Here is a 16,648-nt window from a genome sequence, read left to right as displayed (position 1 = left end):
GCACCTTGGGTTCTTGAGTGCATCATTAGCCTCAGGAATGATATTTTAAGTTTCAGTTGAAGTTTTTTGCTTTAACCATGTGTTTTTGTTTACATTGCAACACCCTTGAAGAGATTGTTATGTAGTTACCATGTTCATTTGGTTTGAGGAGTGTATGAGGAGTGATCAAGTGGCCATTAGCATGTCAAGGCATGATGTGGGGTGGTGGGGAAGTCATTAAATTGTAATGCCTGTCTCTCTCACATCTATGTCCAAGTATCCATGGAATAGGAGCATGTGGTGTTCACTTGTCACTTGAGGTATTCCATGGTCTATAAGTACATAATCCACAGCAAATGTTATTTTAATAGATAAGTTCCCTTGTGGGATTTGATTTTGTGTACAGTTCCCCTTTAAGTGATTGTTTTTAAGTTACTAATTGATTTTGGTTATACTCTTCTTTTTTTTAATATAAAAGTGTATGAAAGACACTCTTGACATTGGCAAAAAGTTGTAGAGTTAGAGCTAAAGAAACCCAAGTGGGGAGGTGGCATTGCAGTAGGGCAGATTGGAGCTGAGTTGCGAGACCATGCAGAAATCCTGATGCAGTTGACTCTGCAAGAACTACCTGGGAAGTTGTAATTTCCTTGAAGGAGTTACTCAACACTGGAACCCTCTAAAAACTCCAATGTTGAGTTGGGATTTCTGAGGGTTCTGACTGATTATAGCTTAATAATTAACCGGGCAATGTCAGAGGATTAAAGCCTGCTCTAATTCCTACATAGCAATTATGTCGACCTCCTGACTCACCAGTGAAATCCCCAACCCCTACCCTATCTCTGTCCATGCCATCGAAACATCGACTGACCCTGCCAGACCAAATACCCAAAATCCTACCACCCTCCCTCACTGCAGTTCTGATCTGCCAACACAACCCCGTGGGAACCAACACCCCAGCCCCAGAGAGAAAAGGAACTGGGAAGCTGCCTCCATTCAATTAGTGTTAGATATTCAGCAACTTAAAATGACTTCATGGTGTTCTGGTGCCATGGTATGCCACACCCACTGGCCTTTCAGCATCCTTAAACATCCACTGCTACTCATCTGAGACTGCTCTGTGACACCAATGATCCAACAATGCCAGGGCCTAGCCCTCTTGTTCCTGCTCTTCATCTTCCCCTCTAGTAGAGAGTTCTGTAGCTTCCCAACTCTCATTAAGTGACCAAAACACTGACCTTTTCCTGCTGATGTCCCTTTTAATTCTGTTCATTGGACCATTAATCATTCACATTGTCTGCTGCCTCCAAGTGGGTTCTCCCTGATTTTATTTTGTTCCTCCACCTCTGTTACTGTCACTTCTTTTAGAGCGTGGGGTCAGACCTGCCCAGTATTTTCAGTATTTTGAATGTTAAGTCGAGGGATTTATATTACACAGGACAATCTCAAAACTCGGTTGTTTGTTAAGTGTTAATTCACAGCAGTTAATGATACCAATTGTTCTAGTCTTAAATTTTCCATTTATTTGGTATGCAGGCTTCTTTATGTGATTTAAAACTAAAATGATTGAAGTAAACTTTCTAGCCAAAGAATTTCTCCAAACTGTACATGCTGTATGAAAGCTGACAAGAAGAATTCATTGGGAGAGTGTTACTTTGTACTGTTCTTAATACTGTGCAGAATAATTCATCAGAATTTGAAGATATGTCATTCACCAAACTGTTAGAAGATGTTTCCATTGTGAAGGAGTCTCAAACTAGGGGACGTATTTGCAGAATAAGGTGGCATTCACTTAAAAATTGAAATGTGAAGCATAGAAGATAGGAGTAGGAGTAGACCATTTGGACTTTTGAGCCTGCTCTGCCATTTGGTATGATTATGGCTGATTATCAATCTCAGTACCCTGTTCCTGCTTCCTCCCCATACTCTTTGATCCTTTCAGCCCTAAGTATATCTAACTACTACTCAAAAACATTCAATCTTTTAGCCTCAATTACTTTCTATGGCAGAGACTTTAACAGGATCACTATTCTCTGGGTGGAGATATTTACCTTCATTTCAGTCCAGAGTTGCCTACCCTGTACTCTTAGAATATATTGCCCCCAACTCGGACTCCCTTTGTCATCGGGATCATCATTTCTCGGTTTACCTTATCTAATCCTGTTAGAATATTATAGGCTTCTATGAAGAAATTTATTCTCACCGAGTAGCAAATGTCTAGAAATCTCGACAACAGACAGTTGTGGAGTCTAGATTACTAAAAATAGTTAAAGAGGAAGACAGATTTTTGAAATATCAGGGAATTGTGTGCTTTGAGGAGCTGATATGATAGAGGACTTGAGGCTTAGGGTAGATCAACACTGATAATATAGAATAGTGTGGCATCCTTAAAGAGGAAAATGTTGCACTCCTGCTCCCATTTTTTAATGTTCTTTTGTGCACCGTGTGCAGGAAATGCTGGTCGCTTGCCCTGAGAAACACTGACTGATCCTGAATCAGCAAAGTCCCTTGTGGCTCATCTATGCCCAGTCCATTCTGTACAGTTCACAGAACTGCTGAAACAGTGGGGATGCAACTCAATCCCTTCATAGAGCAGAAGTACAAGAACCAGATGGTCACAATCCAACCACAAACATCAATAAAAATTATCTTAGTCCCATTTGAAAGAGAAAGGAAGATGTGACTTTGCCTAGCATGTGGCTGGTTTTTATTAACTGCTTATACCTCTGGGAATCGATTTAGCTCAGTTGGCTGGATTGTTGGTTTAGCAAGCAGTATGATGCCAACAGTGTGGGTTCAATTCCTGTTACCATGAAAGACTTTCCTTCTCAACCTCTTCCCTTGCCTGAAGTCTGGTGGCCCTCAGGTTAAATCACCACCAATTGCTTCTCTCAAAATGAGAGTAGCCTCTGTGGTCTGGTAGGACTATGGCGACACAACAAGAACAATATTTCTAACCTTGCTCTTTCCCCTCTCCAAATTGCCTGAGCTCCAGAACTTTCTGCATCTCATTCTTATCCATTGACAAAACAGAAAAGACAGGGAATTGGGGCACTTCTATTTTACAAGATCGATGGGAGATTGAACAAAGGTGTTCAAAACCGTGAACAGTAAATAAGGGGAAAACAGTATGCAGTGCACTTGTTTAAGATAGTTGGGAAAAGACACTAAATGAGATCTCAGACAGTGCATTTAAACACCAAGTTCTGATGATTAGGAAAATACATTCTGAAAGGGAAGGCATAATTAGTAGTAACTTCCAAGACAAAATTGAATAAGTAAGTGAAGGGAGAGAATTTGCTGGGTTATGGGAAAATGTGGAGAAGCGGAACTAATTGGATTTCTCTTTCAAAGAGCCAGTACTGGCACAGTTGGCTGAATGGCCTCCTTTGTATGCTGCATCATTCTATCATACACATGAATTGTCATATTTTTACCCATTCTAATTTATGTATATTACTTTCTATCTGCTAGTATTTATTTGTTTTCATTTTATTTGTTTGTTTTTCATTTTCACCTCTGTGGTGTTCCTGAACTGTTCACCACCCTCAGCCAAATGGGCAGATAAGCAATTTGCTCCCACAGTTTCTTTTTAATAAAACTAGCAGCAAATTGTGTCTATTTACAAGAAGATGTACGTAAGACCAGCAGAGAGCAACCAAAAATACTGAACCAAGACTTAAGGAGATAGGCAGAGCGACAAACTCCACATACCTCTGCTGTTCAACTCTGCTTTGGGGTGTCTTTAAGAGATCATCACTTCATTGACGTTTCCAAGTGCCTGATTCCTTAGGTGTTGTCTGGAAAAGTGGACACTTAAGTTGATTTGATTTATTGTCACTTGTACCCAAGTACAGTGAAAAGCTTTGTTTGTGAGCAGTACAGGCAGATCATAGTAAGCAATGACATGCAGATGATAGGGTGCTTGGACAGAGTGAGGCATACAGGTTACAGTGCACGGGGGTGTGCTAAGCAACATCAACGTTAGCAAGATCAACATCATTTGAAGTTAGAGTCCATTCATCAGTCGAACAATGGAAGGGAAGAAGCTGTTCATGAACCTGTTGATGCATGTGTTCAAGCTGCTATATCTTCTGCCTGATGGAAGAGGTTATAGGAGAGCGTCACCAGGGTGGGAGGAGTCTCTGATGATGTTGGCAGCCTTTCTGCAGCAATGAGAAGTGTAAATGGAGTCCTTGGATGGAATGTTGGCTTACTTGATGGTCTGGACTGTACACACAAGCTAAGCAGAGTTGGGTACTCAGATGCTGGAGAATCGACTCCAGATTAGAGTGGTGCTGGACAAGCACAGCAGGTCAGGCAACATTCAAGGAGCAGGAAAATCATAGTTTCGGGCAAAAGCCCTTCATCAGGAACTGTGCACGCAATCTTCTGTAGTCTCTTACCGTCCTGAGCAGTACAGTTACCAGAGCAGGCTATTATGCACCCAGGTAGTATGCTTTGTGTAGTGCATCTGAAAAAATTGGTGATGGTCTTTATAAACGTGCCTAATTTCCTAAGCCACCTGAGGAAGAAGAGGCATTCTTTTGCCTTCTTGACTGTCCAGGGCAGGTTGTCAGTTATCATCACTCCTAGAAACTTGATGCTCTCAATCCTCTCAATCTCCGTTCCATTGATATAGATGGGGATGTGTTTTCCTCCTTTCTTTCTAAAGTCAGTGATTAGTTCTTTTGTTTTGCCAACATTGAGAGAGAGGTTATTATCACTGCACCACGACACTAAGTCCCTATCCCTTTTCTGCATTCTGACAGTGTTGTTTGATATTCGTCATACCACATCAGTGTTGTCAGCATTACCAGGAAAACCTCAATTCTAACATTTTTCATGGTTTGGTTTTGTAAGGGGTGATGACAGCAGAATGATTTTTTATTTGCTGTATCTCTTCAGTATTAACATTCCTCATTATATGAAAACAAAAAAAAAACTGCATATTTCATGAATTTTGTGCTTGCTAATTGCTCAGCTTGGACTCTTCTGCATATTTAAAACTAAAATGCATTGATAACAGTGAATTGAAAAAGACCAGTGCACCCAGTATAGAATTGGCAATGGGCATTTTGAAAATGTATGTATTAAGGCTGTATTCTGTCTGCAAAAGTTGAGAGTTACATTGAGAAAATATTAGTATATATCCATTTTCAAATATTAACTATATTGTGGTCGCTGCTATCTCAAGGTGCCATAATACCAGGTCTAAAATAACCTGCCTGTCTGGTCAGTTCCAAAACATATTGCTCTGAGAAGCTATCACGAAAGGATTCCCTGAATTTGTTATCCAGGCTAATATTGCAGAACAAATTTTTGCAGTTTATATGTAGCCTAAAAGCACCCATGATTATCTCCTTCATCACAAACACAATAGTGTAACTGTTTTGTGGGCAGGGATTCATAAACCTGGAAAAATCAGCAAGAATTCAACATGGCATCCAATTTGGTACTGGCCACTAAAAGTACCATAATTCATGCAATCAATCAGACTGATTACTGTTCCTAATTCACATAGATGTATATATCCTGCAAGCAGACAAAAGTATCCAGGCACCAGTATCCTTGGGGGGAGGGTTGCTAGTGCTTTTGGGAGGGGTTTAAACTAATTCTGCAGGGGCATGGGAACCCAGACTGTAGCTTTAGGGTGCAGGACCTGGAGTGTAGGGAGGTTAGGAATATGGCATCAATCTTAAAGGAGGGTGCCTGTAAACAGAAGAGTGGCTTGAAGTGTGTATACTTTAATGCCAGAAGTATACGAAATAAGGTAGGTGAACTTGCAGCGTGGGTTGGTACCTGGGACTTCGATGTTGTGGCTATTACGGAGACATGGCTAGATCAGGGACAGAATTGGCTGTTGCAGGTTCCAGGGTTTAAATGTTTTAGTAGGGTCAGAGGTGGGGGTAAAAGAGGGGGGGGTGTGGCTTTGCTTGTCAAAGATAGTATTACAGCGGTGGAAAGGAAGATGGACGAAGATTTGCCATCTGAGGTAGTTTGGGTTGAGGTTAGGAATAGGAGAGGTGAGGTCACCCTGTTAGGAGTCTTTTACAGGCCTCCTAATAGTCCTAGAATCGTTGAAGAAAGGATTGCAAAGATGATTCAGGAGAAGAGTGACAGTAATAGGGTGGTTGTTATGGGGGACTTTAACTTTCCTGATATTGATTGGGAAAGCTATAGCTCAAGTTCGTGAGATGGGTCAGTGTTTGTCCAATGTGTGCAGGAGAGTTTCCTGACACAATATGTAGAGAAGCCAACAAGAGGTGAGGCCATACTGGATTTGGTTCTGGGTAACGAACCAGGCCAGGTATTAGAACTAGAGGTAGGTGAGCACTTTGGGGACAGTGACCACAATTCGGTGATTTTTACTCTAGTGATGGAGAGGGATAAGTGTGTACTACAGGGCAAGAGTTATAGCTGGGGGCAGGGAAATTATGATGCAGTGAGGCATGACTTAGGATGTGTGGATTGGAAAAGTAGATTCCAAGGCAAGAGCGTAATTGATATGTGGAACTTGTTCAAGGAGCAACTATTGAGTGTCCTTGATAAGTATGTACCTATCAGGCAGGGAGGAAAGGGTCATGTGAGGGAGCCATGGTTTAATAAGGAATTGGAATCCCTTGTTAAATGGAAGAGGGCGGCCTTTGTAAAGATGAGGCGTGAAGGTTCAATAGGGGCGATTGAGAGTTATAAGGAGGCCCGGAAGGACCTGAAGAGAGAGCTAAGAGCAGCAAGGAGGGGACATGAAAGGTCCTTAGTTGGTAGGATTAGGGAAAACCCTAAGGCTTTCTATAGGTATGTTAGGAATAAAAGAATGACTAGGGTAGGAATAGGTCCAATCAAGGATAGTAATGGGAAGTTGCGTGTGGAGGCTGAAGAGATTGGGGAGGCACTGAATGAATACTTTTCGTCAGTATTCACTCAGGAACAGGACATTGTTGTCGATATGAATACTGAGGCAAGAATAAGTAGAATGGATGGCTTTGAGATATGTAGAGAAGAGGTGTTGGAAATTCTGGCAAGGGTGAAAATAGATAAGTCCCCTGGGCCTGATGGCATTTATCCTAGGATTCTCTGGGAAGCAAGGGAGGAGATTGCAGAGCCATTGGCCTTGATTTTTGTGTCCTCTTTGTCTACAGGAATAGTGCCAGAGGACTGGAGGCTAGCAAACGTGGTTCCCTTGTTCAAGAGGGGGAGCAGGGATAGCCCGAGTAACTATAGGCCAGTGAGTCTCACTTCTGTTGTGGGCAAAGTCTTAGAGAGAATTGTAAGGGATAGGATTTATGCACATCTGAATAAGAATAATGTGATCAAGGATAGTCAGCATGGTTTTGTGAAGGGCAGGTCGTGCCTCACAAACCTTATTGAATTCTTTGAGAAGGTGACTAAGGAGGTAGATGAGGGGAAAGCGGTAGATGTGGTATATATGGATTTTAGTAAGGCGTTTGATAAGGTCCCCCATGGTAGGCTACTGCAGAAAATACAGAGATATGGCATTGAGGGTGAGTTGGAGGTTTGGATTAGGAATTGGCTGGCTGGAAGAAGACAGAGGGTAGTCGTTGATGGCAAAGGTTCATCTTGGAGTGCCGTCACTAGCGGTGTTCCGCAAGGATCTGTTTTGGGACCATTGCTGTTTGTCATTTTTATAAATGACCTGGAGGAAGGGTTAGAAGGTTGGGTGAACAAGTTTGCAGATGATACGAAAGTCGGAGGAGTTGTAGACAGTGAGGAAGGATGTGGCAGGTTACAGCAGGATATAGAGAAGCTGCAGAGCTGGGCAGAAAGGTGGCAAATGGAGTTCAATGTAGCTAAGTGTGAGGTGATTCACTTTGGTAAGAGTAATAAAAAGATGGGGTACTGGGCTAATGGTCGGATACTTGGTAGTGTGGAAGAGCAGAGGGATCTTGGTGTCCATGTACACAGATCTCTGAAAGTTGCCACCCAGGTAAATAGTGCAGTGAAGAAGGCATCTGGCGTACTGGGCTTTATTGGTAGAGGAATTGAGTTCCGGAGTCCTGAGGTCATGCTACAGTTGTATAAGACTCTGGTGCGGCCGCATCTGGAATATTGTGTGCAGTTTTGGTCGCCATACTATAGGAAGGATGTGGAGGCACTGGAACGGGTGCAGAGGAAGTTTACCAGGATGTTGCCTGGTATAGTAGGAAGATCCTATTAGGAAAGGCTGAGGCACTTGGGGTTGTTTTCATTGGAGAAAAGAAGGTTTAGGGGTGACTTGATAGAGGTGTACAAGATGATTAGGGGGTTAGATAGGGTTGACAGTGAGAACCTTTTTCCACGTATGGAGTCAGCTATTACAAGGGGGCATAGCTTTAAATTAAGGGGGGGTAGACATAGGACTGATGTTAGGGGTAGGTTCTTCACTCAGCGAGTCGTAAGTTCATGGAATGCCCTGCCAGTAGCAGTGGTGGACTCTCCCTCTTTATGGGTATTTAAGCGGGCATTGGATAGGTATATGGAGGATAGTGGGTTAGTGTAGGTTAGGTGGGCTTTGATCGGCGCAACATCGAGGGCCGAAGGGCCTGTACTGCGCTGTATTCGTCTATGTCTATGTCTATGAATGCAGGACTACTTGCACTTATTGGAAAGGCAGCAGACCAGCTTTTGATACACATGCTCAGCTATGTTTCCTGGATGTTCAAACCAGATAAATAAGCCAATAAAATTAAAATTTCTAGAGACAATAAAGGTCTCCATAGACTGAACATATCCGGTCTGACAAAAGTCTGAAAAATGCAAACATAATCTATTCACACACAGCATCTGTGGGGAGAAATCTAATTAATGGGTGTCACAGTGGTTCAGTGGTTAGCACTGCTGCCTCACAGCACCAGGGACCCAGGTTCGATTCCAGCCTTGGGCAACTGTCTGTATGGAGTTTGCACATTCTCCCCGTGTCTGCGTGGGTTTCCTCCGGGTGCTCTGTTATCCTCCCCATTCCAAAGATATGTAAGCCAGGTGAATTGGCCATGCTACATTGCCCATAGTGTTAGGTGCATTAGTCAGAGGGAAATGAGTCTGGATGGGTTGCTCTTCAGAGGGTCAGTGTGGACTTGTTGGGCCAAAGGGTCTGTTTCCACACTGTAGGGAATCTAATCTAAAGAAGTTAAATGAAACTAAATATGACCTCTAGGGGACATCTTGTAAGACACTGTGACCATTTAAAAAAGACAGACTAGCCTTCTTTGCAAAATAAATATTATAATACACATTTGTGCTACTAACTATGGACACAAAAATCTCTTCATGAAGTTCCTGTTGTTTGACATGAGGATCTCATATATTTTTAATTATCTTAAAAGTCATTAACTGAAAGGCCACCAACTCGTCAATTTATGATCAGACTGAGGAGACTGTGCTTGAGGTTCATGCATCTCAAAAATTACTTCCAGCAAAAAGGGAAATTCATTGCATTTGCCTCCAAGTGTTTGTCCCTTGCTCAGATTGAATATGTGAAGAAAACAATGTGGCAACCTAGCAGTGGTATTCAGCATCTAGTGGTTTTGCGTCCGTTAAGTTGGAATGAGGTTCATTTTGATAACTGACCATAAGCTATTTATAGTTATCCAATGCAAACGCTTAAGGTATACACCACTAAATTTGCAGCACCTACTGGTCAAAATACAATAAAGGGTACAACGATTGCAAGGTATTCTATAAGCACTGTGATTCCATGGTCAGGTACCCTAAATCATCTGTCTAATCACACACATCGCCCTAGATCTACAAGAATATCTCATTGTCATTAAATAGAAGACCTTCTGCACATTGCATATTCGGTAATCTACTTGCCACATATTATGGTAGAAAACCATCAGACCATAAGAGGTGAGAGTTGATGCAGATGAGGCAATAGCAAGAGGTAGACCAGCTAGTGGGAAGGATTTTCCTGGGAAGGAGCCAAGGGACCAAGTGTGTTTGCTTTAATGCAAGGAGTATCAGGAATAAAAGTGATGAACTTAGAGCATGGATCAGTACCTGGTGCTATGATGTTGTGGCCATAACAGAGACATGGGTTTCTCAGGGGCAGGAATGGTTGCTGGATGTTCCAGGGTTTAGAGCATTTAAAAAGAATAGGGAGGGGGGAAAAAAGAGGAGGGGGTGTAGCACTACTAATCAGAGAGGGTATCACCGCTACAGAAGCTTCCATTGTCGAGGAAGATTTGCCTACCGAGTCAGTATGGGTGGAAATTAGGAACAGCAAGGGAGCAGTCACCTCTTTAGGGGTTTACTACAGGCCCCCCCAATAGCAGCAGGGAGGAGGAAGAAAGCATAGGTCAGCAGATTTTGGAAAAGTGTGGACGTAGTAGGGTTGTTGTAATGGGTAACTTTAACTTTCCCAATATTGATTGGAACCTCCTTCGAGCAGAAGATTTGAATGGAGCTGTTTTTGTAAGGTGTGTTCAGGAGGGTTTCCTAACTCAGTACGTTGACAGGCCGACAAGGGGAGAGACCATTCTAGACTTAGTGCTCAGAAACGAGCCGGGGCAGGTATCAGATCTTGTGGTGGGAGAGCATTTTGGTGATAATGACCACAACTGTCTCACATTCTACATAGCTATGGAGAAGGAGAGGATTAGGCATAATGGGAGGATATTTAATTGGGGAAGAGGAAACTATGTGTGATTAGACATGAGTTAGGAGGCATGGATTGGGAGCAATTGTTCCATGGTAAAGGCACTATAGACATGTGGAGACTGTTTCAAGGAACAGTTGTTGCAAGTGATGAATAAATATGTCCCTCTGAGACAGGCAAGAAGTGGTAAGATAAAGGAACCTTGGATGACGAGAGCGGTGGAGCTTCTCGTCAAAAGGAAGAAGGTAGCTTACATAAGGTGGAGGAAGCTAGGGTCAAATTCAGCTCTACAGGATTACAGGCAGGCAAGGAAGGAGCTTAAAAATGGTCTGAGGAGAGCCAGGAGGGGGCACGAGAAAGGCTTGGCAGAACGGATTAGGGAGAACACAAAGGCATTTTATACTTATGTGAGGAATAAGAGAATGGTCAAAGAAAGCGTAGGGCCGATCAGGGGTAGCATAGGGAATTTGTGTGTGGAGTCTGAGGAGGTAGGGGAAGCCATAAATGAGTTTTTTGCTTATGTCTTTACGAAAGAAACAAACTTTGTAGTGAATGAAACCTTTGAAGAGCAGGTGTGCATGCTGGAATGGAAAGAGATAGAGGAAGCTGATGTGCTGAGAATTTTGTCAAACATTAAGATTGACAAGTCGCCAGGCCTGGACCAGATTTGTCCTCGGCTGCTTTGGGAAACAAGAAATGCAATTGCTTCACCACTTGCGAAGATCTTTGCATCCTCGGTCTCCACTGGAGTCGTACCTGAGGTCTGGAGAGAGGCAAATGTAATTCCTCTCTTCAAGAAAGGAAATAGGGAAATCCCCGGCAATTACAGACCAGTAAGTCTCAAGTCTGCAAGTTGTTAGAAAGGATTCTGAGGGATAGGACTTATGACCATCTGGAAGACCATCTTGATTAAATGCAGTCAACACGGCTTTGTGAGGGGCAGGTCATGCCTCACAAACCTTATCGAGTTATTTGAGGATGTGACTAGAAACATTGATGAGGGTCGAGCTGTGGATGTGGTGTATATGGACTTCAGCAAGGCATTTGATAAGGTTCCCCATGGTAGGCTTATTAAGAAGGTCAGGCTTATCTTATGAAAAGAGGTTGACTGAGCTCGGACTTTTTTCATTGGAGAAAAGGAGGAGGAGAGGGGACATAATTGAGGTATACAAGATAATGAGAGGCATAGATAGAGTCGATAGCCAGAGACTATTTCCCAGGGCAGAAATGACTAACACGAGGGGTCATAGTTTTAAGCTGGTTGGAGGAAAATATAGAGGGGATGTCAGAGGCGGGTCCTTTACACAGAGAGTTGTGAGAGCATGGAATGCCTTGCCAGCAGCAGTTGTGGAAGCAAGGTCATTGGGGACATTTAAGAGACTGCTGGACATGCATATGGTCACAGAAATTTGAGGGTGCATACATGAGGTTCAGTGATCGGCACAACATCATGAGCTGAAGGGCCTGTTCTGTGCTGTACTGTTCTATGTTCTATAAAACACGGGCAAAAAACCGGCCATTCATGTTATCAAGACTGATCTGCCATTCAAAGAGTTTATGGCTGATCTGATAACCCTCAACTCCACTTTCTTGCCTTTTTTCCCATAATCTTTGATTCCCTAACTGATTAACTATCTGTCTCAGCCTTGAATATACTGAATGACCCAGCCTAGACAGCCCTCTGCAGTACAGAATTCCACAGATTCACAACCCTTGGGGAAGAAATGTCTCCACATCTCTGCTTTACTAGACTCTGCAAAAGGAGGAAGCAACTTTTCTGCATCTACCCTACCAAGTTCCCTAAGAATCTTGTAAATTTCATTAAGCTTGCCTCTCATTCTTCTATATTGCAATGAATACAGACCAAATATAGCCAACCTCTCCTCATAAGACTCCAAATCTGATGGCGCCTAGTGAACCTTCTCTGTACTGCTTCCAAAGCCAGCACATTTTTCCTTAGACAAAGAGCCCAATGCTGCTCACAATACTCCAGTTGATGTCAGATTATTGCCTTGCATAGTTTTAGCAAAGCCTTTTATACATCATTCCCTTTCAAATCCTGTATTTAAACAATAGAATATTGTGATTGGTGTAATGGTCAGAGTCATTCTGGCATGTTCCAAAGGCTGAAAGAGCCAAAGTGCTCTTAAAGATCAGTTCAGAATACCTCAAAAAGTCACATTTAAGGGATAGCAAGCTGTCATCCCAGGGTCCACGTGACCTGCAAGCCACCAACAGTTGCTCTCGGCACACATGGAAATTGGCTGAACCCAAGAGAGACTAATGAGGAAGTCACCAAGATAGTGGAAAAGCCATGACAGAAAGCAAGACATATCAAACCTTCATGTGAACAACCGAAAAGAACCACTACTGCATCTGAAGTACCTACACACTCATGGACCAGATCCATAATTGATGACTTCAGCTTCCAACCAGATTACTTCCTGGATTGAAATGGATTACTTTTCCAACTTGCCCATTATTCAACATTACATGATGCCTCTGGTGCAACCATTGTGGTCAATTTTAGTTTAATCTCCACCCTATTTGGGTGCCATAGGTGATTGTTTCTGATAATGGACCTCAATACAATTCCTTTCAGATGATGTGTGAGAAATAGTGAGTGAGCTGTACTATTGTCACCACCACACTATTCCAGATCTAATAGAAAGGTAGGGCTATAGTTCAAGTTTTAAAATCTTAATCATGAGGCACTGTCAAATAAAACACAATTCATACTTTGCCAGGTTTCATCCTAGATTGACAGCATTCAATGTGACTGTTTCCGCCGCTGCAGAATTTCTATCCGACAGACAAGTGTGGAGAAACTTCTCCTGTTGTCAATCATCAATACATCCAGGCGCACCTGACACATTGAAAAACAGGAAGATGAAAGTTGTATTGAAAGATATGAGGGCAATGTATTACTCTATCTGAATATCCACCTGACTTGTGCCATATGGAATCCAACAAAAATCTCCAGAGCAAGATTGAATAAAGTACAAACATCAAATAGCATGACCATGCATCAAAACCGATGCCAAACCAGAAAATTGCCAAAATCCGAAACATTGAATAATCCTGTTGTGACTAGAATGCAGTCTAAATTGCAACACAACTACAGCACCCCTGTCCAGTGTCCTGAAAATATACAGTTGTCTCCAGCAATGATTAATATATCTCCATTTGCATAGGTAAGCAAATCACAGACAGGTTTCAGAGACTTCAGAGACATCTGTTGCTTTATATATAGATATATTGTGGCACAATGTTATTTTGTATTGTTGCTGTAAAGATACCCCTTCAATTCAAAAAAGGTGGATGTCTTTACATTAGGTATCTATATTTGTAAACTGCTGTTAATCACAACCAGCTCAACAAAATGTGATGTAGTAATCCAAAAGTGGCCAACCGATGTCCTGAACAGCCTCAACATGACCTCCCAACTCCTAAACTCAATGCTCTGACCAATAAAGGGATCTATCACTATCCTATCTACCTGCAACTCTACTCTCATGGAGCTATGAACCTGCACCCCAAAGTCTCTTTGTTCAGCAACACTCCCCAGGATCTTACCATTAAGCATATAAGTCCTGCTCTAATTTGCTTTTTCAAAATGCTTTTATCCAAATTAAACTCCTTTCTCTGAATGGTTTGCTGCTCGTTCCTGCTATATTGTGTGCTTTCAGTATTAACATTGAAATATATTTGTCTACTATTTTTATTAATACTGTATAATGGATGGTTAGAATCTAATGTAAAGATACATCATACCTGGCTGAGCAGTCTGTTCTGGTCAGATTGGAATTATCCAATGTTCTTCGTATCCTAGTTTTCATTTAGTTGGCTGCCTTTCCTGAAAAGTGATAGCATCCTGCTAACATTCAGGCACTGGACAAAGTTGTAAAAGTTCTGATAGCACAACAATTCATTTTAATAAAAACAAAACACTGTGAAAATCCAAAATCAAAAGATGAAGTGTTGAAAATATTCAGCAGGGTCTTGGCAGTAGCTGTGGATGAGCAACAGAATTAACATTTCGAGTCTTATAAGTTTGAGTTCCAATGAGTCGTATTAATAGGAGTGATATTTAACTGTTTCAAGGCACTAACTGTTTCTCTGCTCACAGATGTTGGCTGATCACTATATATTTTCAACACTTCCTGTTTTTATTCCATTTTGTTCCTCAACAGTTGAGTGAAGCTAAATTGGGCTAATTAGCTTGAGTTTTTATTGATTGAGGATTAGTACTTCCTTTTATTTGATGTTGTTATTATCTTAACTAACTTTGCTATTTTGTTTTAAACAGACAGACTTTGAAAAAGACGTGGACATTGCATGCCGATCAGGTAAGAGTGAACTGGTTAAGTAACACTTCTGTTTAATTATCACTGTGGGAGAAACTTTCAACTTTGGAAGGAATATAAAACAGATCACAGTTGATCCACTGCCAATCATGGGGGAATCAGGTGAGCTGTATAAGAGAAGGTGCTCCAACACACCCCTTCCAAAACTGAAAGATTCTCCCATACATAGCATGAATTTTGTCATTTCAGGAGGTCCTTGCAAAACAATGGACAGAGAGTCTTGAATTGCTAATAAATTTTGTCTTGCATCTTCTGCTACATTGCAATGAAGTGAATATTTATTCAGTAATTCAAACCTAGATGTAATTTTCTATTCCAAACTTTATCCATTGCAGAAGGGGAAGAAGCAATTTTTGAAAAATACAAATCTTCAATGTTGAAATGATGCAGACTTCATAGAAATCTTTTCCTGATCCCCAACATTTGCACATGAGAAAGCGATTTAAATAGAAGTATTTAAAGAACTGCTTCTCATAGTGTAAATATTTATTTACACTGTATGACCTCACATACTAGGCTATAAATCTTGGTGTTAGAATACGAATGAAAGTATATTCTTTGCAAGTTATTCTGATAGATCATGGTAGAATCATAGACATATTCAGCACGGAAACAGACCCTTCAGTCCAACCTGTCCATGCCGACCAGATATCCCAACCCAGTCAAGTCCCACCTGCCAGCACCTGGCCAATATCCCTCCCAACCCTTCCTATTTATATACCCATCCAAATGTCTTTTAAGTATTGCAATTGTACTAGCCTCCACCACTTCCTCTGCAGCTCATTCCATACACATACCACTCTCTGCGTGAAGAAGTTGCCCCCTAGGTCTCTTTTATAACTTTCCCCTCTCACCGTAAACCTATACCCTCTAGTTCTGGACTCCCCCACCCCAGGGAAAAGACTTTGTCTATTTATCCTATCCATGCCCCTCATAATTTTGTAAACCTCTATAAGGTCACCCCTCAGCCTCCGACACTCCAGGAAAACAGCCTCAGCCTGTTCAGCCTTTCCCTAAAGCTCAAATCCTCCAACACTTGCAACATCCTTGTAAATCTTTTCTGAACCCTTCCAAGTTTCACAACATCTTTCCAATAGGAAGAAGACCAGAATTGCATGCAGTATTCCAGAAGCGGCCTAACCAATGCCCTGTACAGCTGCAACATGACCTCCCAACTCCTGTACTCAATGCTCTGACCAATAAAGGAAAACATACTAAACGCCTTCTTCACTGTCCTATCTAACTTCGACTCCACCTTCAAGGAGCTATGAACCTGCACTCCAAGGTCTCTTTGTTCAGCAACTCTCTCTAGGACCTTAACATTAAGTGTAGAAGTCCTGCTAAGATTTGCTTTCCCAAAATGCAACACTTCGCATTTACCTAAATTAAACTCCATCTGCCACTTCTCAGCCCATTGGCCCATCTGATCAAGATCCCGTTGTAATCTGAGGTAACCTTTTTTGCTGTCCAGTACACCTCCACTTTTGGTGTCATCTGCAAACTTACTAACTATACTTCTATACTATTGTGAAATTCGAAGAGTGTGCTCATCTAGTCTTGGCCTGGCCCCAACCTTGTTCTGGGTTCACAAGTGCTTTCTCAGTCATCTTGATTTTAGCCATTGGTTTTACCCTCCCCATCCTTCACTCTCCTCTCTCATGTTCCTGGTTGCTTTCTTCTATGATGCAGCCTCACAAGTTCTTTCCAG

General features: G+C 42.0%; 1 protein-coding gene across 18 annotated transcripts in view; it reads left to right on the top strand.

Moving 5' to 3' along the window:
* Positions 1-16,648, top strand: part of adgrb3 (adhesion G protein-coupled receptor B3) — an 838,641-nt gene that overhangs the window by 747,962 nt on the left and 74,031 nt on the right. For all 18 annotated transcript variants that reach the window (XM_072558131.1, XM_072558228.1, XM_072558211.1 and 15 more), the window contains one exon: positions 14,883-14,922. In XM_072558131.1, coding sequence (XP_072414232.1) covers positions 14,883-14,922 — 40 coding nt within the window. The remainder of the gene's footprint in view (positions 1-14,882; positions 14,923-16,648) is intronic.

This window comes from Chiloscyllium punctatum, chromosome 3 (genome assembly GCF_047496795.1).
Source record: "Chiloscyllium punctatum isolate Juve2018m chromosome 3, sChiPun1.3, whole genome shotgun sequence".
Taxonomy (NCBI): Eukaryota; Metazoa; Chordata; class Chondrichthyes; order Orectolobiformes; family Hemiscylliidae; genus Chiloscyllium; species Chiloscyllium punctatum.
The sequence above is the reverse complement of the archived record's forward strand: the minus strand, read 5'-3'. Positions and strand labels throughout refer to the sequence as shown.